The sequence below is a fragment of the Vigna umbellata genome, chromosome 8 (assembly GCF_029865625.1).
Source record: "Vigna umbellata cultivar VRB3 chromosome 8, Vumbellata_1.0, whole genome shotgun sequence".
Lineage (NCBI taxonomy): Eukaryota > Viridiplantae > Streptophyta > Magnoliopsida > Fabales > Fabaceae > Vigna > Vigna umbellata.
In genome coordinates this window covers 36560478-36586949 of record NC_142172.1, presented here as the reverse complement: position 1 = coordinate 36586949, position 26472 = coordinate 36560478, and the positions used below count along the sequence as shown (strand labels likewise).

The 26472-nt window shown below is 30.6% G+C and overlaps 2 protein-coding genes across 3 annotated transcripts; both read right to left on the bottom strand.

The window, feature by feature from the left end:
• Positions 1-182: 182 nt before the first annotated feature.
• On the bottom strand, positions 183-6011 carry LOC148194601 (calmodulin calcium-dependent NAD kinase-like). The gene is made up of 9 exons (XM_088097802.1): positions 5846-6011; positions 5582-5755; positions 3840-4057; positions 2443-2504; positions 2096-2305; positions 1639-1768; positions 1093-1406; positions 857-1001; positions 183-746 (listed from the first exon to the last, which is right to left on the bottom strand). Exons 1-9 carry the CDS (start codon positions 5856-5858, stop codon positions 504-506), a joined length of 1509 nt encoding a protein of 502 aa, XP_087953928.1. The 5' UTR covers positions 5859-6011; the 3' UTR covers positions 183-503.
• A 7827-nt stretch (positions 6012-13838) lies between these two features.
• LOC148194600 (uncharacterized) lies at positions 13839-21229 on the bottom strand. Of its 2 annotated transcripts, XM_088097800.1 has the most exons (5): positions 21076-21229; positions 20608-20688; positions 19089-19579; positions 18747-18914; positions 13839-15777 (listed from the first exon to the last, which is right to left on the bottom strand). In XM_088097800.1, the coding sequence occupies exons 3-5, from the start codon at positions 19549-19551 to the stop codon at positions 14168-14170; spliced, it is 2241 nt and encodes a 746-aa protein (XP_087953926.1). In that variant the 5' UTR covers positions 19552-19579; positions 20608-20688; positions 21076-21229; the 3' UTR covers positions 13839-14167. The 2 variants fall into 2 exon arrangements, with proteins under 2 accessions (XP_087953926.1, XP_087953927.1); XM_088097801.1 differs by lacking the exon at positions 20608-20688 and having other exon boundaries at positions 21076-21212.
• Positions 21230-26472: the final 5243 nt, after the last annotated feature.

Sequence of the window (26472 nt, the reverse complement as noted above, 5' to 3'; positions counted from 1 at the left end):
AACATACCTTCATATTACAAATGTAACAATGTTTTGTAACTCCTCTTTATTTTAGTTCCATTTTGTGATCCAACACGTTATTTATATACAAGTGATAGAGTCTTCGACATGTCCTTGAACACTTGATTGAGCCTTCTTCTAGTGGCTCCTGCACGCAAGCAACCTCTGGATTCATGAACATATTTCTTAAGAACATCGTGCTTTGTTAATTTTTGTTTAGGTTACAACGCCAGGCTTTGATTTAATCAGAGAGTATTATATACAACTAAAAAGGCTGCAATGAAGCCAGCATGTTTCAAAAGTTCACACACACACCACATATGTACATTAGCAAACTTTAATGACCACATTGATGACGAGAAAACGATTTCATTGCAGAACTCATTCTTCTCACTCATTTTCTTCGCTCGCTAAACCATACGAATGACAATTAAAAGAAACTTGATACCTCAAACTTAGTTCCAAAATTTGGCTTTGGGAATCATATGATGCAACGATATTAGTTATTGTTTTCTGATGGATTTTTCTATTTTCTGAATGGATTTCCTTAATTTCTTTTGATCATTAGACCTTGAAGGCGAAAGAACAATGTCTTTCCAAACAGAACCTGGTTTCATTATAAGACTTGGTTCCTTGTAAAGTTCGTAGATGGAATCAGCTTCAACATTGACTCTGTCCATCATTTTCAAGCAATCTATTTCTTTGAGATCTGGCACATTATGATCAACATCCTTCCACCATATGAGCTGTAATGTGTTACTAGCTTGTTAGCTTTTTGACATTACATTAATTGGACTGAAGTATATAATTAATCATTTATTTCATCACAAGAGTTTCCAAAAATGTTTGAATTTACCTTTGGTGGACCACCAATAGCATTTGTGCAATAAAGCCTGGCATCATCAACCAGTTTGCAATATTTAGGAAATGCATTGGCAAATCTTTGGTGAGATTGCAACTGTGAATTGACCCTCACTGCCCTCCTGCTCATAATAGCTCTCCTGTCAAAATAATAGTAAATGTGGTTCATGGTGATATCCACAAAACTAATTCACAAATTATTAATATGTTAGAACTCACAAACATATATACCTAATCCCTCTAACAACAGCAAGATATCCATCACAAACCACACCAACTAGCTCAATTCTATAAGGCTTTCGTGCCTGTGGTTGATGTCCCTCATTTACTTGCTCCCAGTAATTTTCAGTAACTATTGTGCCGTCTTCTGATACTTTGTACCCTACTCCCATTCTATATTTATATTTGTGAACATTTCTTGCCATAGCAATAGTTTGTTGCACAAATGGTTCCCATGATAAGGTACCATCCATAATAACATCTCGACCCTCATTTAAAGCTGTCACTAGCAGAGACGATGCAGCATCAGTGGACGATTGATGCACCTATTCAAATTTCAAAACAAAAATGTTAGTTAAAAGTAGCTTGTAAGGGTCTAGGATATGTAATCATTTGTTATAACTAAATTACAAAGGAAACTTTGGGTGAATCCACCAGTTTTCTAGTCTATTTTGGATTTGTATGTAGTTTCAACATGCATACTTCATATAAAATGGTGAAATTTGAAGAAAAAATGAGAGTAATATAGTAGAAGGAGGTTTTCAAACAAAAGCATACAAGTTCGGCAGTTTGCAGCATGTCATCATGGTGACCTCTAGAGCTAAGGGCTTTAAATATGACGTCACGCTCCTTAAACGCATCTGCCTCGACAACCACAGGATTTGAAGCTGTTCCCGACCAAAATGATCTGCGAAACCAGTAGATACATATAAATTAAATGTATGTAAATTTGCAAAGTTAGACCAATTCAATCATGTTTGTAACCTTGAATTATCTTAGAGACATTCATACATTTAGGACATTGTTATCGACATATACATCTTTCCGTAGATCTTATCGTACTTGAATTTATATAGGTAACGTTATTAGCTTTGTATTTGTGTAACTTACAAAACCATAAATTTGATGAGAAATATCCTTCAATTATTCATTTTTCATATTGAGTATTTTTCCCTAAGACATGTAAATTTCAATAATGATAATACTGAAATAGTGGAGTTAAGATGTTCATTACTCTTTAAGAATGTTTTTAAGAACTGTGCTTTTTCCAGCTCCCATGCCACCTCCCATGAATAAAAGCACCGGACTTCTCTCATTTTGAATACCGGAGGTCGTCTCGTTCGTCTTTTGTGAATCACCATTTATTGCTTTCATTTCTTCCACTAAAGTAGCAAACACTCTTGTCACTTTCAGATTTTTGCTCACTCTCTCAAACCTCTGTTCTCTGTACATGAACAACCACCACCATTATTTTTGGTCTATATAATTCATTAACATTCCAATTTATAAATTTCAATGTTATTATTATTAACAACTTTTTCTGTCGCTAAATAGGTTATATATATAGTCTTCTAAATTTACCTTGTTGCTGCCAATAGAAACTTTTTTAGCTCTATTTTCTCCGGTGACTCGGCACTCAATACCTGCAATCGAGACCAGGAAATTAAACGTAAGTACCTTTCACATTGCATTATATACCTATGGCTATGCACTCTATAACTCTGCCACTGAGTTCCGACCACTACCTCCTCAGTCAGGGGACGCAACACCACGCTCACGTTACACCCTTTCTCCCTCTCATTTTCATGATGTAGATTTCAATGAGAGGAGTGATAGTTTGACACTCCTTAAATTTATACTCCCTTATCACAACTCTTAATAATAATTTTTTATTCAACAATTTAATTTATATTTTAATTTAATATTTTACTATTAAATACAATTATGAAATGTGTATATTTTCAAACGAGGGTGTTAAATAACATTTTCATTTCAATAATGTCTTAGATGTTGAGATTTGTATATAATATTTCTTTTACTTATTTGTTAAATAGAATACACAATATAAAAGTTGAAACACTAATGAGTATGAAAACTAAATTGACATCATAAAATGTATGAATTGGGGTACTTTTCTGCCCCAATACGTAAATGCAAGTAAAGCCTACTTAGTAAAAGTAGGTTGCTTTACGCCCAAAAAAACATTTTTACGTGCTCAGTATAGTTTGAAAATTCAGTAAAAAACTTTAAAGTAAATTTCCTAAAACTAATATTAAATTATTAGGAGTTAAATGTTTCCCTTAGAAGCTCTATATCTCTTTCTCAATAAAAAGATATTGTTAATCCCTTTATAATCTCAATTTGTCATCTAAGGTTATTTTGGAGAAGTAAAAAAGTACAATAATTTTCTTATAGAGTAGCTAAAATTGTTGAACTTTTTAGTTTGGTCTTTTTCCGTATTAATAATAATCTTTTACAAACCTGACGGTTAAAAAGAAACAAGTATTATTAACGCTTCTCTTAGTTTAGTCTTTTTCCGTATTAATTCTCCAGTTGTAACACTTTTCTTCTATTTCCTTTATTTGTGCTCTAGTTGATATAAGACGTACGTTAGAATCAAGAAAATATTTACTGATAATGAGAATCAAAATTTCCTCAATATTAAGTCTATTAAGAAAACTGATAAGACGTTTTGAAAATTAAAATTAACAAAATCTTATCTAAGATCGGTATATAATATCTTAGTAAAAGAAGTTTAAGTAAACAAAAATTATTTTTATCCAAAATTTTAAACAAGTACAGTCATAAAAAATAATCAACATTTTGCATTTCAGAAAACATTTAACATTTATCTTTATATTTAATTAAATATATTGAATATATAGATTGCAATCAAAACCTTTAAATCCTATTGGATAGATCTTACATTACATGTAGTAAATAATGAGATAACAACAGTAGAGATAATGAAAATATACCTGACTAATGACATAGGAAGCGTGATTCCAATGAAATGCAAAATAACTGAGGATGCATCGCTCAAACTCATCAATCAATTTTCCTGATAAAGTAGGGTCCTTTTGGTCGGAAAAATATTCAACAACACTTTCTTCACATTCCTTCCATTTTATCAAATATTCATCTGCCAATCTGCACAGTGCTGGAACCTCGCTCTCTTCCAATCCCATTTGCCTAGCTGAAAAACACACATTCACCCTTCAACAAACTCATCATCTGTGTTTTCTGTTTTTTTTTTTTTAAATTATACTTGTTTTTCTTTCCTTCTCTTAATTATAATCAACAAAATCACGAGGTTTGAATTCTAGTAAAAATAATTCTCCGCAGAATGAAAAGGTCAAAGCATGATACAGAATTTCAAACGGGGTGTGCATACACGACAAATTTAAGCTGCACTTCCTTCTTTTAATATTGTAAAAATTATCACCGCATGGAACATCAATGTCTCATTGAAAACAATATATGCTGTAGTAATAGTTCGTGACCGCCCTAAGCTTACGTCTCATTCTTTTCTCTCTTTTTTTCTGGAAAAGAAGGAAAATGAAAACTGATTTGATTGGTTATGTATGTGTATAAATTAGATGACTCCAACCAGTTTAATGCTAATTTTCCTTTTAAGTAAAAGAAAAAAAAATGGACCAAATAAATTTAAAGAAAAAGTCTTTTTAATTTGTACTCTTCCTTTCTTTATCTCAACATTTAATAATTATCATTTAAGTTTAAGCTCTAAAACTGTAGGTGAATCGCTTTATTTGTGCAAGATAAAGTTTATGTAATAATGAGAAACAGACAAGACCAGTCTGCTGTTAACCCCTGAAACACAATCAATGAATGGAGCAAACTAAATGTCAGAGAGAGTGGCTGTAATTTTCTTCTTAACGTGAGTTTTATTAACGTCCTTAACGCGCTTAATTTTGAACTTTCCCATATCCAACCGATTCAAAAATATTAAAAGTATGTATAGTAGCTTTGAATTGAACGTGGGTGTAATGTTTTAGAAAATGAAATCAAACACGGCTTGGTTATTATTTATGGGTAGCACATATAATTCTATCAAAATTAATTTTAAAGAAAGCTAAAATCTTATGAAACACGCGTTATTGTAAAAACCTTTATTTTCGAAGAGATTACTGCCTAAATGAAACGACGCATGCTGGAAAAAAGACTCTCGTGCCGAGAAATTGAAGGAGAATAAGAGTCATTATTCCATTCCGTACATTCACCAGGGCTTAAAATTAATTTAAATTAAATAAGATAAGTTCTAATCAAATTCCCAACATAATCTTATATTAAAATAAAAACAATATGTCTAATTTAGAATACATATATATATATATATATATATATATATATATATATATATATATATATATATATATATAATTATTCTCCTGCTTTGGCACAACTATTCTGGGGTTTTTGAAGGAAAAGGTAAATAATTTCACTTTCAACAAAAAAATGATCTCTTATTTCTTATCCAAACCGTTCTCTTGCTTTTAGGTGGGAGTGCATCCATTGATGTTATTTGGAGTTCAGTTTGATGTTGATTATTAGATATACGCAAGATGGGTTTAACCCTAACTTATCCTTAAGGGAGGTTTTTCTTATATATTATATTTTGACTTTATATCTAATCGAAAGTGAAATTTTTTGAAGGAAGTATAGCTAAAAAATAATTAAGAGATAATTAAGTAGTAATTACCGACGTAGGGAGAGAACTTCTCAATCTTGATGAGACGGCCAGAGTCCGATGTGCGTAGGTGGGGAATGATGTTGTGGTCTACGACCTCCATTGACTGCTCAGAAATTATTCCGGCGAAGGACGCACTGATAACATGTGAGGCTATGAAGCTAATCATATTACCGACAGAAGCATCTGAAACAACAGACAAAGCGAGGTTTATTAATTTGTATGTCTTTAACGATTGAATTGAAGCTTAGGTAGGTTTAGTATGATAAGACATACCTTGCAGCTGCATGTTGTTGTTGTTGCTGCTGCTGTTGAAGATTGATTTTGGATGGTTGAAGCAGAGTGAATGGAAGTGGAGCGAAGGGACCAATGATGGCGTGGCTGCCCAACCTTATTTTATTCTTTCTATCAATCTCTCTTTATACTATTATAGGATTGCATCAAATGAATTTAAATGAAATGAAATGAAATGCCAAAGGATAAACAAAAGTCGCTGCACTCCTAACGTGCTTATTGCGAGCGTGTTTTCGGTCTTTGCTATAACTTTTTAAAAGTAAACCAAACACGTATTTCCGACTTTTTCTATTGTTTTAGCGGGGTGCGGACTGGACTGTGTTAATGTTAAGAATTTCTATTTCTTTTAAAAATTTAGATGATATAAACAAGTTTTTGTCGTATTAATATTGTTTAGAAACAGGTCTTCAAAATTATACTAAATTTGACGGACTACTTTCTCAAACGAATTCGATGGAGTAGATATTTCTCAAAGGAATTCCATGGAGTAAATATATTAGAAAGTGAGTTTTTAAACTTAAATCAATTTGATATTATGTTAGAAAGTTAGTTTTTAAGTTTAATTCAATCCTATAAAATCAGTTTGTAAGATGAAGTTTGTATTTCACTTATATATTATAATTTGGTTTTATCTATAGTCGATGTGAAACTTCCAACAATATGTATAAATATCACGCACATCCCTTTACCTTTCTCCCCAATGTTGTTACTTATACATATACTTTCACTTTTTTTTTCAATGATAGGATAAAATGTAAGTACAATACTATATCATTTTTTTTTCAATCCTCCAAAGCAAATAAATTGAGTGAAAATTTTCTTTCGATTTAGCAGAAATGATTCCCAAAGCTAATAAAAATTAAAATATTAAATTATATTAAGTACATACATTAAAATTTTAATTATTTAGTTTTTTGTTTTCAAAACATGGTATTTTTATAACCTTTTTATTTTCTTTCTACTTTTTTTAGTTTATTCTATTCTTTTCACGATTGGACAAAATTAACGAAAAAGCGACAAATGATAATATCAATTATAATCAATTAAAATTTATAATAAAATAAATTTATTTCAACTTTATATATACTTTTTTAAGTATTTTCTAGTTTTTGTTTTGAATGTTTAGAGATATCACAAGTTTTATGAAATAAGGTGATGTTCATCAAAATCAATATTTGATTTTGATATTTTGCATGTTTATAGATTATTAGAGTTTTAGGAGTACTTTTATTTTTTCCTATAGTTATATATTAATTGGAGAATAAACTATTATTAAGATGAGTTGATAACTTAAGCAAGATACAATTTTAATGAGTTTATATTTGATGGATTTTTAAGTTTCAATGTTAAACTAGTTGGAGAATTTAAAGTATTCATTTAAATTACCACTTGTTTTTTTATAGAACATTTTGGATCAATTATATCATGACATTTTAATCTTGTTAGAACATAGCGAGTAAAAAACTATTTGAAATTGAATGCTTTTGATCTTGAGATTGTATGTTAAGATACATAATAGTGCTTTTGAGGGAATATTTAGGTTAAAATACTCTAAATTTAATTTTTCAACTTGTTAATAAATGTCAAATTTACTTAATTAGTTAGTTTTTTCACTTATTAACTTAAGTTTTAAAAGAAAAATTCTCTTAATATTTAATATTTTTTTAAAATATTACAAAGATACATAAATATTTAATTTTATTAAAAGTCAATAGATTTTGTATCCACAAAGTCTTGTTTTATTATAAAATTTGATTAAGATTCATAATGTTTATAAAAATCAAAAAAATGTTGAGTCATTTTTCATGTTTGGTAGTCTAGAAAAGAACATTATGAGTGCGAGATTCTCACTCAACACAAACAAACCCAAAGAGAGAGTAAAAAAGTCATCAAACAAATAACACTCAATCATATGCAAAATGCTCAATGGTTTGGTTTTCTTCAAAATGAAGAATTTTTCCTTTTATACGAGGATGTAAAAGGAAAGTATTCCAAAAATAATAATAACGAGAGCATGAAATTAACTGAAAAAAATAGTAGGAAAATAGAAAGAAAGAGAAAAAGTTGAACCTAAATAGATGATCAAATTATACTTTTATAAAGATTACAACGAATTATTTATTTTTAAAGACGAGTTAGATATAGACGGGTATGTCTCTTATTTATTTCATCTAAAAGAATTCATTCTAATTCTCTTATATTTTTTTATATTTAGAATATTGATATCGTAGATATTTTTATATTTTATTTTTTTAAAAATCTTTATAAATATAAATTTAGATAAAAAAGATTAATTTTTAAGCATCATTCAAATCAAATTACTGAATAAAATATTAATGTAAATAAATTAATCTTTTTTAAGCATAAATTTAAATGAGTTCCATTAAAATATTAATTTAAAAAATTTAATTTTTTTCATCAAAAACTTCAATTTCATGAATTTAAATAAAAAAATAAAAATATATGAAATCAAATTTAAGAAAAAATTATTTCATTATTAATATTTTTTTACTACTAATTTTATTATAATGAATTTAATTAAAAAATACTAAATAAAACTCACTTACAATTATATAGACAATAAATATCTATAAGTTGGATACTATAACATCCATCATTATTTCCTTAACAAATAAATAAATATACATATCTATTATTCAAGATATTCATTAAAAATATCTATTTAGTGTTTCTCACAAATTTTATTTACAAATATTCACGATTTTTTTTCTTCATCAGTATTTTTTTTTGTTCGTATTTCATTTGTAGACTAAAATTATGAGTAACTAGTATTTTACTGGCTATTCTTTTGAGATCACACTCACTTTATACCTATAGAGAAATTTATGATATTTTATTTTATTTCTCTTAAAAATTATAAAAAAAAAACCCTAAACATCCATAAAGGATTGCAGATTAGGGGAGATGATGTCATTGGTGATGGTATAAGATGATGTTGGTGGCAACTGAGGATAATGGTATGACTTTCTTTATTCACCTTTTTTTAAAGGGGATAACACTTTCTTTTGTTCTAAACACTACAATAGATGCAACAGAATTTCCATTAATTCTTGGAAAGATTAAACAAACAAAAGGAGAAGTTTCAAACTTTCAAACTTTCAAAGTGTTTCTTAAAGTAAGTCGTGGATGGAACTACTCCACTTTATTTTATTATCATCATCGCCCACTTACTGATGTTTTAAATTTTAATAAATTAGAAATATTAATTTTAGATTTTATAAATTTTAATTTTCATTGTTAAAGGGAGCTGAATTAATTATTTTAGTCTCTAGCGTTATAAAGCACTCGATAATTGCTCAAGGAAGGTTGTTATAATCCTAAAATACTTTCTGCTATTAATTTTTAGGTGTCTAAAACAAATATGATTTATAAATTTATTTATTTATTTTAAATGAATGTTAAAAATAAAATAAAAATAGTTAGAGTCAAATTTCAATGGGACGAAAATTAGTTTTTTTTGTAAGAATCGAAAATAATATTTCTTCATTTTATAGGAAAAATCATTTTTTTTAATTTTATAATCTTGGTAAACAGAAAAAAAAATACAAACTAATATCAATGCACATTTGTTGTGTAAAACCAAAATCATTTTTAAGCTTTATTAATATTTCAGAGTTAATTAGCTAACAACCAAGTACTTTTATGAAAGTTCCCTATAAAAAAAGACTATTGGATGCAAGTCACTTTAAGAAAAAAAAAACTTTAGGAATTAGAGGAGTTAAACTAATAAATAATTGACATAACTAATTTAAAAGAACTTTACTATAGTTTCTGAGAACTTGCCTCCAAATATAGAAGCAACTACTCATAGCAAAAAGAATTTACAAAGCAAGTTTGAGTTTATATTTTATGAATCAATGCTAAATAGAAGAAACCACGTGAAAGTGCCTTATTCACAAGCAACGTACAAAGTTATAAATTTCGGCTGAAAGTAAGGTCCATTTGCACTACTTAATTTCATTTCAAACAAGCAATTTCTTGGAATAGCTCCTCTTTCATTATGCGTGTCGGGATGTTGGGTGGTGGGGTTAAACGCCTTTAACTTTAAGCGTCTTCCTTTCACATACAACTAATTATAATTATATAAGAAACAAATGAAACAAACTTTCTCAACAAAACATAGAATAATCTCCAGCTTTTAACTTTAATGCTATATAATTCTCCTTCAAATCGGATATCTATCATTTCCTTAGTTTCCTTTTTTTTTTACTGGATCTTCTTTAGTCGGAATCTCAGCAAAGTAAGCTGAATTAACTGTTCATGTAAATCACGATATGATTAACTAACTTTTATAATCAAATAGTGGAAACAAAAGAACACAAGAAGCTCTTCGTGATTGATTCTCAATAAAAGCAACACCACTAGGTGGTAAACTTTCTGAGACACGACCTTTGACAGAATGTGCCCAGAAAAAGCAAAAGTTAAGTTTACTGTTGTTCTCATCCACTCATACCCACACATGATACTGTTGCAGAACAAAAAGTTTCACCTTATACTTAGGAACACATAAAAATGATGTGTACAAGAATAAATATTTTAAACATTAAGATTTTCTTACGAATTCTTAGGCATCACCAGCTCATAAAATATTATTAAATTATTATTGACTTGACCAAGGATTTGTTTTAATGTATCAGCTCCTTATTTTTTTACTTCGATTATTTTGCTCACGTGACACAATATTTCAAATGAAGAAATTGAGTTTACCAGGGATTTGCTTTGATATGTTGCTTAAAAAGTTCCTTTGCCCAATCTAGAATCTAGAGACAAAAAAATTCATTCCCTTGCACATGATCATATACAATCACGGTAATTATTCTTCCAATGATTTATTTATTATTAAAAAATTAGTTCATAATGATTTAAAGTTAAATTCTAATAATTTAATTATTTTGTTATCTTATCTTCAATATATTACTAGTATTACACGGTCGGTTTTTCTTCTTCTTTCTTGTGTTAAGAGAAATAATTATATATTTTTATGAAGATAATAATAAATTTAGTTTTTGATAATATGGAACATATGAAATTATTAATGAGAAGTATTTTCACTATACGAGTAATCTAAGATAGATGATTGTGCAGCTAAAAGCATGAAAAGAATTGTGTATGTTTATACAATTAATGCTCCCTTGGTTACGACCACCACTTGACACTTCTGTTCAGGTTAGATAATGAATAGTCAGTGAAAATGTTAAATCCATTTTTTCTTTGGACCAACAAATGCCAGTAGTACCATATTGCTCCGAAAGCTAATGAAAACATTGTTCGAATTGTTCAGCAGACTATCTGATTTCACAAATCTTTTCTTTATTGCAGTAGATGTTAAAATCTTCATTTCTCTGAAACAATGACAGAACCACACCAATTGTATTATGATAATGCACAGTGAATAAGCCCTATATTTAGGCTTATTCACTGCAGCTGGTGGCTTCTCTAGGAAGATCATCCTGTTGCTAAAGCACCAGTCTCCAGAGCAGCCTTGGCAGTCTGATACTCCTCAAGCTTCAGGCATGTTCTGAAATTGAAACAAAAAATCAAAATTAAATCAAGTAAATCAAGTTCTTGCTGACCTAATAGAAAATATGTTCAGTCATTCAATAATTTTCATTATATAGGCAAATCTACATTATCTGAATATAAGATTCTTTATAATCAGAACACATCCCATGTATTTGAGACCCAAATTAATCAATTATGAAGTTCCTCATTAAGTAAAAACTGGAAAAACAATTGGCAATGCAATGTTACACAACTGAAGCCTTAAGGTACCGCCATAAAAGTGTTTTGAACGCTTTCACAAAATAATAGAGTGATTTTAAATTACCATCTCCCAACCATCAAGCAAATGCAGTAGAGTGAGCTATTATTGATAACAAATCAAACACACAAAAAAAAAATGAGAGGTAAAGTGTGAAAGGATCCAATGACTGAAGAAACTTCAACCTGTATCTTTTTTAGTTCAAGTTAGCTCATTTCCTGACAGTAATTTATACGTAGTTAAATCATGCTTGCTAGAACAACTTTCACTGGTAGGATTATAAAAATTCTTGTTGCACTCACTGTTCACCTCCTGCAGTAAGCACCATTGATCATTTTGAGGTGTTTACTCGTGTGACGAGATTAGATACAATTTGTATGATTATCTCTCTATCAGTCCAAAATAATTGGAAAATTCATCAAATGATATTAAGTTTGCTTTTCTAAATGATACTTTGAAAGAAGAAGTGTATGTTGAACCTGTAGGACATGATATTGAAAGCAAACAAGATAAAGTCTACATATTAAAGAAGACACAATAGAGCTTAAAGCAGGCATCCGGAACGTGTTATAAGAAGTTTGATTCTTAATTTGTGCAAAATGGTTTTTGGAAATGTTTGTTTGAACTTACTTTGTATACCAAATTTGTTGATGTTGATAATATTCTTATTATGTGCCTTTATGTTGATGATATGATTTTTATTGACAATAATTTAAAGATGATTACAAAATTCAGGAGATCATAATTAAATATTTTGAGATGAGACAATATGCAGAAGCAGAATACATGACAACAACTAGTTGTGCAACTCATACTATATGATTAAGAAGAATTCTTGAAGTAAAGCATAAAAAACAAGATACTCCCATAGTGATATTTTATGATAAGAAGTCACTAATTACATTATGCAAAAATTATTTCATATATAGTCAAAACATATAAACCTTCGGTTTCACGACATCTAGAAACTAGTAACCAAGAAAGAAGTGATGATCAAGTATTTTTTCTACTGAAGAACAAGTTACTAATTTTTTACAAAAGTCATTAAAAACTTAGTTATTCTACCAGAGGAAGAAAATGCTTAGCAATCTTATAATTAAATCAAGAACATGATGACAATGGGCCCACAATTGCTTTAAGGATGAAAAGAAATTTGCTTGCACTTGAAAATTTAACACCCACTACAACCTGTGAATGCACCACCAATGTTTGTGTTTTGTTTTATGCACCTTCTTTCTTTCATAAATAAGTAACCAAGAAATGCATAATGTGTTTGTGATCATTTGTAAAACAATAGAAGGTCTGTGTTTAAGAGTGAAAACGTGAGTTCTTTGTTAGTTTCTTATATATGTCTCACTTATATCACTCACTGTGTTCTACTTCACCCTCGTCACCTTCATTTGATACATACCAGTGAACCTTCGTTTATACCAAAAAAAAAAAAAAAAATACATACCAGCTTCAAATCTTAAACCCGATACAACAAAATAAATAATGCAACTTGAAGCATAGTATCTATTACACAGTAAGCTCGCAGTAACACTGCATGTTCGTCAATCATAATCGCAAAATTCAAAACAGAGAAAGAGAGAGAAAGAAAGGGAGGAGGTAATCCCATATTTCACCTTCTAGCTTGTGCAGTGGCTGAAGCAGGATATGGTGGCGACACCGGAGTAGAGTGGAAGCGACATTGAAGGAGTTTCAGTCCGGCGAATGTCTGGTAGTGCGCGATTTTGGGGGATGGAGTCGACGATGCAGAGGGTGAGTGAACAGGTGACCGCGCGGTGAAGCCGTCGCCTCTGCTGACCGTCGAGGCTCGTCGGAATCTCGCCGGTGTTTGAGTGAAGGGATCGAGAGGAGGTTTGTGGAGTGAAGAAGATGAAGGTGTGATTGGAGAAGAAAATGGTAAAGATTGGTTTGGGGAGAAAAAAGAGATGGAAGATAGAAGAGACTGTTGGTGGGTTCTGTACGTGAAGAATGAGAGTGGTTCTTCAGTGAATGAGTTTTTCGGAATTGGTTTTTTGTGTGAAAAAGGAGATTTGTTTTTTGTGCCTTCTCTGACCGCATGAAGAAGAAGAAAAAATGTTGAAGCCTTCATCTGCAGAACGTCAATCATACACAGTGTCTATGGGGATAAGCGGGAAAGTTTCAATATGGAAAATCAAATGACAAAAAAATCTGATATATAGTAGATATAGTAGATATAGTAGATAGTAGATTTGATTAGAATATCACCGTAAGTTGTTATACAATTATCCAAATGTTGCTTGGAGCTGCTAAGTATGGATTTTTACATAATCAATTAATGTAGTATACATCACACTTGCCACCAAAGGAAAGAAACAAGAGAATAGGAGTATTGAAACAACAATACATAGAAATTTGTAGACAATGAGATACTCCAATTCTCCTAAATTTATTTCTATTTTTATAAGATCATGAATTATTTCCTGTAACCTTTAGTAAATCACAAGTCAGTGACCTCTAGTAAGCATAAGCAAGAGATGTTTATCTGTGGTAGACTACTCTTTATGGTATTGTTTGATGGCACCTAATGTTCTTGCAAACATGGACACCATTGGCCTTGAATCTCTCAATCCTGGGAAATGTGTAATGGAGTTGAACTTATGCTTTGCAAACTGATATTGACTTCCCTTATCCTTAAGGACAGTGGAATCCTCTTCATTGATACAACACTGTAAATTTTGAGCCTCGTTAAATAGTTGGTCATCATCAGATTGTTCTCTGGCCTTTTCTATCTTGCAGTTGGTCAGAGAAACGTGTTTATGGGATTGTGTATTCTTTGAGAAAGACGTGGAATGGTCTCCAGAATCACCTCTCTCATTCAGGTGATCAAACACTATCGAGGGTGAAGTTGACTTTGGTAAAAAACGATTTATCCAGAGTCCTTCCACAGTGTCACTTTTATGACAGATTTCCCTTCTCTCATGCTGTGCATTCGATTCAGCATTCTCATTATTATTTCTGTTTTTTCCAGTTGAGGGTGAATGCAGTGGTAGTGATGTCATTCCTTCCTTCTCCTTAGTTATCCCCACCTTGTAATAATTTTCATTCTCCAATGAGCTATTTACCCACTGTTCATGACTGTTGAGAGAATTTATAGGACTAGTCTGAAGTCTCCCTTCAGATACTTCAAGTTTATTTGATGGGAAATACCGTCTGTAAAGGCTATTGTTCTCTGCAAAGAAGGTAATTGGAGCAACATCTATTCCATGTACCTTGTTTCGTAGCTCAAAATCTTTAGAAGCATCTCCTACTTGAAATTTTCTTGCTCCAACATTCTTAAACTTTGCACCAGCCACTGACTGAAAATTGGATCTGAACCCTGCATGTTTTAGCTTCGGATCTTGACTCGTGTTGCATGTGAGAAGTTTCTGATCAGGCTGTTGAAGATGGTGATTAGGATTTTCAAGGTTAAGAGCCAATGACTTGTTCTCATCTTGAGTTGATTGTGAACATCTTTTCAGCATGTTTGAAACCAAGTTCATGAATGAGCTATCCGGTTGAACATAGGATTTAGAACATGAAGTTTCTTGAATATGCTTTTTTAATTTTTTACTCCCAATTATCACTTGCTGAAAGTTGCTTCTCTTCTTACCTGCCAAAATTAACCCAGAACGACGGAAACTTTCAACACTTAAATGGAAGTCATTCTCCTTTGGTAAACTGACATTGGAGTCTCCATCTGATAATGACTTCTCCTTACCTTCATTTCTTGTCATACGAATCCTGCTATTACATGGAGAAGTAATGATTGTAGGGTGCTTACTACGTAGTAGCATCATTTCATTTCCAGTGAATTTGTTTTTCTTCTCATTGGATTTTGACTCACTGTTGAAAGTTTGTAAATCATTCTCTGTCGTTGATTCTAGTTTTGGTAAAGGGTTGACGCCAGAAGATATTAAATTTGTTCCGTGAGTAGCGGAACCATTACATTCGATTACATGCTCAACCCTAGCACATAATCCATCTCCTATTTCAACTACCTTGTTGAGAACATCAGTTTCTGTACCTGCGTTGCAATGTTTCGTAGAAGGATTTTCTTCCAAGCTACATTTAGGTTCATCTGCTTGAAGTAATAAATTACTTATTGGCCTTTCGCCAATCTGACCTGTAGGAAAATCATGATGCAGGTGATATTTCAGGGATACACAAAAGAACGAACTTGCATTTTCTTTAACAAAAAGTTTCAGCGTGTACCCTTTAAACATGAAGAAATTGTGTTAAATCTAGAACCTATGTTATGAAAAAAGAAACTAAAAGTGCCCGAATGATGAGAATTGTTTTATATGATCTAGGGATATTGATATAATCTGTTTACAAAAAACAAGAATGCAGAACATGCACCGAAAAAGAGTAACAAAAGTTTCCAAAAATTCCTAAATTCCAGTCCTGCCATTATCATAGAAATGATGATTAGAGTGTTGAAATAATCGTTTGAGTTTTATTTTATTTGTTTTCTGTGGCCAATTTTGTTTTCAGTTGTCGCATATTTAAACTTGAACTAATAAATATCGACTTGTGTGGACTGACTATTCCTGGTTCATTCAGCGGTAAGAAGTATTTCGTTTCATTTGTAGATGATTTTTGTCGAAAGGCTTGAGTTATTTCTTATAGCAGAAGTCAAAGGTCTATGTGGTATTCAAAAAGTTCAGTTTGATGGTTGAGAAGGCGACAAAAAAATATAAAAGTTGTGCTGAGACAAGTTCATGTCAGAAAAGTTTATGAAGTAGTGCGAGGAGCACCGCATAGATGGTTCTTAACATATCCATACTCATTACAACAAAACGATGTGGCTGGAAGAAAAAAATTGAATCATCCTTGATATGATTCAAACCATGCTCAAAGGTAAGAATATGTTAGAGAAGTTATCGGCAGAAGCAATACAATGTGCAGAATAGATGTCCACATGGAATGACACCACAAAAAGTACACTGGTAATATATTGTCCGCTTTGGACCAAACCCTCACTGATTTGTATACCACTCCAAAAGGCCTCTTACCAATGGAGGTATCTTATGTCTATATAAATCCATGTTCATCTCTTATTTTATCCAATGTGAGACTTTGTTTGTACCCAACAAAGTATTTGGCAGTGTGGCTTATGGTCATCTTCCAACTCAACACAAAACAAAACTTAAAGATAGAAGTAAAAAGTATGTTTTTATTGGATACGATGAAAAAGCAAAAGCACATAAACTATATAACCCAATTACAGACAAGATTCTTGTAAGTCGGGATGTCTAGGTTGACGAGGAGAATGAATGAAGCTGAAACGATATGAAGGACAAGCTCTCCAGAAGCTTAGAATCTTGGGAGAGAGCTCGAAAATAGATAGCAGGAGCTCGAATATTGGTTGAAGGAGCTCGAAGTCTATTGTTGGGAGGAACAATGAGAATTTTGATGAAGAAAAGGAATCTTTATAACCCAAAACTCGAAATTTACGAGACATTTATAGCTCCTATAATGAGGTACACATGTGATATGTCTATTAGTAGGTGTAGAAGATCTTAAATTTAAAGAAGTCGTGTTTGATGACAAGTGAAAGAAAGTAATTGATGAAGAGATTAATTCAATAAAACAAAATGATACATAAGAGCTGCCAAATTTACCCATAGGAGCCCGCCTAATTAATGCAAAGTGGGTATACAAGAAGAAAATCAATGTAGAGAAGTGGAACGTTACAAAGTCTGACTTGTGGGGGAAAGGCTACAAATAACATAATGAAATTGATTATGATGATGTTTTTTCTCCTGTGACAAGAATGGAGACAATCTGGCTGTTGTTCTCCTTAAGAGCCCAACATAGATGGAAGATACAGTAGATGAACGTAAATTCGACATTTCTGAATGGAGTTCTGGAAGAGCAGGTCTACATGAAGCAACCTCTTAGCTACATGCAAAGAGGTGAAGAAAAGAAGGCGCTGTATAGTTTAAAACAGGCCTCGAGCATGGAATGAGAGGATTGACAAAAAATGATTATGAGCAGTGTCCATATGAGCATGCTCTATACTTAAAGAAAAATAAAGAGGATATGATGATCGTCCCTGTACGTAGATGACTTAATATTCATGGGAAGTAGAGTCGAGCTGATTGAAGAGTTTAAAGAGATAATGAAAAAGGAATTTAAGATGACCGATCTGAGTGTCATGAAGTACTTTCTTATTTTGGAGGTCGACCAAAGCATGAAAATAATTTGTGTCCCAAAAAAGGTATGCCGAAGAGATATTGAAGAAGTTGAAAATGATGAAGTGCAACCCGGTTTCTACTCCAATGGAACTCGACATAAAACTGTCCATACATGAAAATGGAGACCGAGTTGATGCAAGTAGGTATCGCGACTTAATTAGATATGTGGTACTTGACAAACACGAGACTTGACACAGGATCACAAATTGGTTTATGGAGAAGTCGAGAAAATCATTGAAACGAATATTAAGGTATGTGAAAGGAACAATATCATTTGGGTTGTTTTATACCACTTCATACGATTATCGACTTAGTGAATACTGACCACTTCATACGATTATCGACTTAGTGAATACTGAGATAGTGACTAGTGCGGAGACATTGACCGAAAAAACATGATAGGTTATATTTTCTTCGTACCTTTACCTAGATTTGGAAGAAATAGTCTATTGTGATACTATTGACATGTGAGTGTGAGGTTGAGTACATTACAACATCTTGGAAGAAAGAAGGGTGGAGCTTAAATACGTAGGAAGTACATAACAAATTATTGACATGTTCACAAAACCAATACCTACATTATTGCTCGTGCAGGAAGCTAACCGGGATAAAAGATGGGAGTATTTAAATTTACGAGAGAATTTTGTTGAAATAAACTTAAATTTGGAAATTTATTTATAATTTCGTTTGAGTTTTATTTTATTTGTTTTTTTGTTGCAGTTTTTGTTTTCAATTGTTGCGTATTGTAATCGATTCTGTTTTTATTTTATACTTGGGTCTGTTAAAATTTGCGGCTATTTAAAGACCTGTTTCATTCAATGAAAATACACAATGAGTGACACGGAATACAATAAAGAGGTTGTGTGTCATATATTTTACATACAGCACATACCTGAAATAGTAGATTTCTTTCCCTTTCTCTCAGATATTATAGCTGTTCCAATGTCAGCTTGAGCACAAAGATTATTCTCCCAATCATTCATCACAATCTCCTTCCCACCCATTGGCAAATGAAGTGTTTCCGTTGCAATGTTAATTTTCTCCGTGTTATCACCGAATCCTGTCAGATCATTGTTCTGGGGGATTGAGCAAAAGTAGTTTACAGGAAAAAAGTGACAATAAGTAAACCAAACAAATTGACAAGTTCCAATAAATCAACTACTTGAAATCAAAGATGTATTGTAAATCCTCCTTTCTCTACATCTCCAGTGACCACGGTAGATGTTACTTTTACCTGTACCATTATCATCTTCACATGTTTTATGGTCGGGAATGACGACAACTGAATCACTTGATGGGTGCCCAGAGGGAGTATCTGTGGAGGAAACATCATTCTTTGAGCATATGACTGCAACAGGTTCTACAAAAACGTCATTTACTGGTTTATCCGTTGCAGAACTTCCATCAGTAACGCTTTGGAGCAGAGTAAGAACCATACTGTTTGGTTCAAAATCCCGGAACAGGGGGGATTTTTTATTAAAACTTGAATCAACACATTTGAGACTGAAACCTTCATCTGGAGACCAAACTATTTCTGACAGGGGATCAGTGGCAGAAAATGTCTTGTCTATTTTACAAGCTGCATTTGCACCTGCACAGGAGTCATTTTTCAATTTTTTCCAGATGCATCCATTAGAATAATTTACAACGAGTTCAAAATCAGTATTTGGTTTTATTTTCTTGTTCTCTGAACTCATCTTCACCCTTCAGTAGAAGGGGACTGTCCTGCAATATTATAACAATCAAAGTTAGCCTTTTAAGTAGTCATCTGAATAAAAATTCTATGTAGAAATGAACAGCAACACAGTTAGCTCCTTAACTCTAAGGGAACCATCAAATTACTTGATTCATAAATTACTCAAGTCATTTTTGAGATGCATCTTACAAGGCATGTTGAATACATGCATGTGATTTGTTGCATTTTTTACCTCATAAAAATCATAAATGTCTTGCATAAACAATCTTATAGGAGACAGAAAAACACCATAACACTGTCATTTTTAATTCACAGGTTTTGTTTTACTGCAAGCATCTTAAAAATTCTGCATATTTTAAAACTTTGTAGTTATATACTTCAATTTTTACAACTTAAATTATATTAAAATTTGAAGAATATTTCTTTAGACCTAAAAACCTATGTCCCATCAATATACTTTACTGTAAACATTTTATGAGATTCAGGTTTTAAATTTCAATTTAACATTCTGATTATGACTTTAATACACATCTCCATGAATATGTTTTATTTCATTCATGGACCTCCTAACAAGAGATGAAACTTCGGCTGCATGCATAGGGGCAACAATTTTTTTCTTTACAACTTTGAATAAATTTGACAACTACCTTCACACAAACTAAAACCTCAATCTTCAGATAACATTCTTGGCAATGGCATAGAAAAAAACTCAAGATTTTTCTGAAACTTAATCCATACATAAAACATGACTTCCTTTCCTACAACAAGATGTTCCCAAAAAATTTGTGCATGACTGTGCTGCTTGGAACCACACACAAAAAATTGTTTAAAAAACTTAAACCGTCATTTCCCAAAGTGATCCATAGAATATTTTTACAAAATTTAATCCTCCCAAATAAAATATTATACAATTGGCTCTTCCTACTGTCAACTCTTGATGTTTGCACTCTTTAATATAATAAATTCTCATGTATTCTTTTTTTTATTCTTTTAAATTCAGCTTATCATCATCAATAAGATTTTATGCACTCAAAGACATTGTTTTGAGTGAACTTACTGTTTATAATGCTTAAAATTCAGGAACAGCAAAGACAGGTACAAACTTGAATCTAAAATTGGTAGACTGGTGTTGTCTTCTCTGCATTACAGTTGAACATAAGGAAATCAATAAGCTCAGGGAAGAAATAATTAGATCTGATCAAGTTCAAGGCCTCAAAGCTCATTCAGAGTCAATTCTATATACATATCCATTGCATATATATAAGACTAAATATTACAAACTTATAGTTATAAAAAAATGGACGTGATGCACATGCACACTCTATAATCACGTGGAACAAAAATAGAAAAGATATACACTTCCAAAAAAGGAAATTTATATGTCTTGTATCATATAAAGCTGAACATAACTATGGCATATGAGAAGAACGTTGTTATCTTGTACATATGAATGTAATAGAACACAAGAAGATAAACATTAAACAAGGCCCTAAGAAGATGAAGAAAGGATTGAAAAGAAACATACCTCTTGTAGATTACAAAACAGAAAAAGAAAATTTGGTTTGGTGGTGTGTGTGGCTGTTTGAGAAAGATGAGAGAATCCAGTTGAAGTTGCCAAACATCCTAGAATGGCATTAGCTGGCACCAGAAGCTGTTCATGTGAGGTCTATTATCTGCCACGTAGAAACATGTCATTCCACTCACACCCTACGTTATTCTACACTATAGAATAGGTGTAGTGTACCTTCACCAACTTTTCATTATTTGCTTTTAGTCCTTTTTTTCCTTGAAAAATGTGATCTATCTAAGGAGCTTCTTGTATCTTACTTATCATATATATATATATATAAAAGGTTTGTTGGATGGTCCGTTTTATTCTACTTATCAATATTTATTTACTGGTATACTTTTATATAACTTGGATTTTTTTTTACTCTCCTTTTCACTTTTAAACATATTATTTCCAGACTATCTCCTAAACTATTGTTCTTCATCAAACATTTAAAAATTACCATTGTTTTTTATTTTTTATATGATAAATGCTTTATGTACCCATATTATGAGGTTGGGTGTGACATTCAGGACCACTTTGCAATTTCAGTGAATTCAAATGCCTGATTGACCCGTTTTACAAGTTGCAGATAGCGATATCAACCCTACATTCATTATGCATTACATCAAACAACAAATAGGGATCAAACAACAAATAGGGATGGTGTTTCGCCACTCGAAAAGAAAGAAGGAAGAAGATTTTAGGTACGATTCGGATGTGACAATGAGTATTTATTGATTAGGTCAAACATCACCCTTTCAACATTCTTATCATTAATATTGATCTAACTTTTCCTCATCAACTAATTCTAAGTTAGTTACCATTAAAATGAATGAAGTATTAATCATAATGCATTTTTAAAATTTGATATGATGCAATTGATACTCATTTTTTTTTACAAGCTCTTTTGTAAAAATATAAATCTGAATATTTTTGTAATTTTGAAACACCTTGTAGTCATAAATCATATTTCCATATATATAAATTATATAGGAACAAGAAAATTGTTCCATTCCCTTTAGAAAAGAAAAGAGAGTAAAAAACTATTTTATTTGGAAAAAAAGACTATTTCAATTATAATAATAAAAAAGAAACTAATCTTATTAAATGAAAAAAAAAAGATATATATATTTTATCAAAGGTTCTGAACCTAGATTTCTAAATAAATTTGAAAGAATGGAATAAGTTTTTTTTTATACATTCGAGTACTTGTTGAACCTATAAGTTTATATTTCCAAATTATCAGTAGAAGGAGTTAAATCTCCAACATTTTCATTATTCCTATATCTCCACCACATATTTTCTCATAAAACTTATCCTTAATTTGAAAATTACATCTAAGACTATTTAATTATTATGTATAGTCCTAACAGCAACATATAGGTCTCATAATAAATAAAACATTGAATTAAAATGAAAATTCTAATACTCTTTAAAAAAAATATTGACCATAATTATAACTATGTAGATTAGAATAGACTTTTACAATTTACAGACAATTTCTTTCATAAATGAAAAATACCTGAACCTTGTTCACATAAATTGGCTTCTTCACTTTAGTTCAAAATGATGAATTCTTATCATAATAAATATGTTAATGAATAATAAAATGTTCGGAACAAAATTAACAGGAATGAAATCTTAATATACATAAATTAAAAATATGTTTACCTTCATCATCAAAATCTCGTAACAAATATTGTTTATACGTGTTATTTTTCAAATTTGAAGCACCATATATTTAAAACCCATCAATTTAAGATGATCATTGATAAATAAAGAAGATAAAATAAAATGAATTTAAATTTAAAAGATGGTGGTTTCATTAAAAAAAACATTGTATGATAAGTCAGTTTAAACTTGTTCCGAAGTCAGAGCAACAGAGAAATCTGAGAACTCCTTGCTTTCAAAAGAATAAATGTGATAACTCCTCACATTGATAAATTTTCTTCAAAGAGTTAAAGGTGGAAAAAAAATCATATTAACTCTTCCTATATATTCATCATATACCATGTTCACATTTCCTTAACTGGATAATCATCAAAAACAACATTGAGCATTCTTAATCAAATCATATTTCTAAGTCATTTAAAAAAAAAAACTCACAAATTAAAATAATTAACCTGTAATAAATAAAGTCATGACAAAATTATTAGTCACTATCTTTTCATATCCTCAAAATCTTTTCATATCCTCAAAAACATTTAAATGTGAAACAAAACGATTCGTAATTATTTAAATGTATTATTCAATATTATTACAGAAACACACACGCACACACGCACGTATATAATAATATTACATATTACATAATTTACGATTATGTTGCTTAAATTATAGAAAGGTATTCTTTTATAGAATTTTACAATATATATGATTAACCTATTTCAAAAAAACTCAATTAAATTAGTTTATAGTTTATCTTTAAAAAACTAAATTAAAATAATGATTTGATGCACTATTCAAATTATTATAAACATTTAAAAATAAATGTATTCACATAATTGTCTATTATTTGTTCTTGAAGTCACTGATTTTTCATGTAAGTTTTCACATAATTTTTATCAAATTAATTATAATTTAAGTTGTAAAATTTGATCCCTAAATTTTGTTTTAATTTAAGAATATGTCCAGTCAATATTTACACACAGATAATGGTGGCATTTTCTTTACTGAACTGGAAATGCTACATTTTGGAATAGTTTATTTCTTCTTTGTTAAGATCTCCATTTACATTGTTTTATTATAAATGATTTCACTAACAAAATTGAGACCGTGTATTTTTTTAATAAACGAATGTATATATAAATTTAAATCAATTAAAAACAAAAATTATTTTTATCTCATTTTACATAGTAAATAAAAGAATTAAATACATTTTTATCCAAAATTATTTTTTAAAAATGTATTTTATTCTAAACTAAATATATATATTTATTTTTCTACATCCTATCAGTCATATAAAACTTTCATAGAATACAGAATATATATTTAACAGTAAAACTTTGGTCATCATATGTTAAAGATGTTTTATAGGACTTTCATAGAGTACAGAATATATGTATATAATTTAAGAACAAAACACAATTATTAAAAATAAAAAATATATTTAACCCTAAATAAAATAATAATTTAGATCATTAATTAGTTTAATTTAAAAAAAAGGTAATCCATTAAAAAATAAAAAATATGGTTAATTAAACTAAAAAATAGTTAAGTTTAATTAGCTTGAATTATTTGTTGGTTGATGTAATTGTAAAAGAATGAATTAGAAATATTTGATATATTAAGGTAAGAGTGTAATAGTGAATGGAGGATTTGAGTGTGGGAAAAGTTGTGTGACAGTGATTGGCAAGAAAATGTGTGTTTGAGTTAGGTTTTGAAAGTTGTTGGAGAGTTGTGTTGAATGCTTTATGTTAGTATGTTAATGGGCTTTATCGAGCATAGGAATAAACTTTATCTTTCTGTTTGTGATCACATACTCAATGTGTCTCTCTTATCTTTTGACTCCTCTTCTCTCAAATCCCAACTACACTTATTTGTGTGCCAATATTCATCTTATTTGCTTCTTCATCATTGCATCCATCACAAAGCCTATGCTGCACCTATCTACTATTTCACTTCCTCTTTATTTTTTCCATCAACATCATCTTTAAATTTTTCTTCAATATTACCCTATAATTTACAATGTTCATGCAAATTAACATATGGATTAACTGTTTTCTTCTCTTGATGTATTTCTGTTATCTTACATATTCAATTCAGGTTATGCAATTTGAGTACAAAAAGTTTTCCCAGCCATGAAGACTTCTTATAATTACAGAAAATAATAAATAGAAGCTGTCCTCAAATAAATTTAAATTTAAAATTAATGTCTGTTAAAAAATTTAAAAGAAAATTCAAAAACAGTGTTTGTATGGTGTGATCTCTTTTGAATATGATTTATCCAAATAAAAAAAATTAAAATTTTACTCACATTCATAATTTCCTTTCCAAATTGTGGTGCAAAAACCTTGACCACCATATATGGTGTGCATTGGTTTCACTGGGTACTATATATAAGGTGATGTCATCCATATTAGCTTACCGAAAGTCAAAGAAACATTTATTTATAACACTCATCATGGTTATACGAGGTATCTCTTCAATGAAGACACTAATTATAGCAAAAGAAATCCGAGTTGCATATCTATGTCTGATTATGTACATAAAAATAAAAATAGCTGCATAAAGCAGTTTGTCGTAGTTTGTCAGACATTTGAGATCATTTTTGTATTTTAAAAGTCATTAAATAATAAAAAAATATGATGATAGATTTTTTCTAAAAACTCACTGAAAAGATGTACTGTAGTGATATGAGTATTTGAGGTAATTTAATGGTATCCTCTTTAGCAGATTTTGCAGTATGAGTGTATGAGGAAAGGTGGAATGAATAAATTGACGTGGGGTGAGGATTGTAGCGTAGAGGATTACGTTAGGACTGAGAATGAGAGGAAGTTGAACGGACCCATATGGTATTATGAGAGTTTGATGAATCATGCAGAGTAGTCTGACCCATATGGTATTATGAGGTTTTCATGCACAATCTATGACCCACACGGCATTAAAAGTTAGGAATGGGCTGAGAGTAAGGCAATGGTTATGATGGCAGTCTTAAGCTTGAAAAAAAGACTAAAATTCAAAGCTTCACTCTAAAAGAACTTCTACCCTACAATTGCAACAAATAAAGTGAAAGGTCTAAATCTTATATTCTTTGCAACTCTCCACAAGCAAACCCAATCGACAAAAATTCAACTTTAAAAAGATAAGCCTCAACTTTTTTACATATCTATTGCATTTTCCCTTTTCAGTCTTCATTTCACACCAACAACTCTGTTTTTCAACGAATTTGGTGAAAACAACACAAGGGTCGGCAATCAGGACCGTGTTTCACATACCAATTCCAAACAAAACTTAATGATCAGCTTTTTGTTTTATTTAACCACATTCTCATTTTCCCTATTACTCTATTTATATATATATCAATAAAAGCAGATTGGATATAGCATTTAAGAACTAAACATAAACAGAAGGACTATAATGACTATTCGAAACATAGAAATTTCACGTTTGACCAAGGAAATTACGAAATGTGATGGACAGACATATTTTAAAGAGAATTTAAACGAAGCCAATCAAGTAATCTTTGAGTATCCAGCAGATTATGTCATAATCCATGTCATTTTTTTTCTGCAAATTTTAAGAAAGAAACACATGAACTTCCGATGAAAAAGATTAGAGAAAAGAGATTTGAACTTACACGTTCCTAGGCAATTGAATTCTGTTGGAGATGAAAGAATGAATATTAAATGGTTAGTCGCTAGATCATGG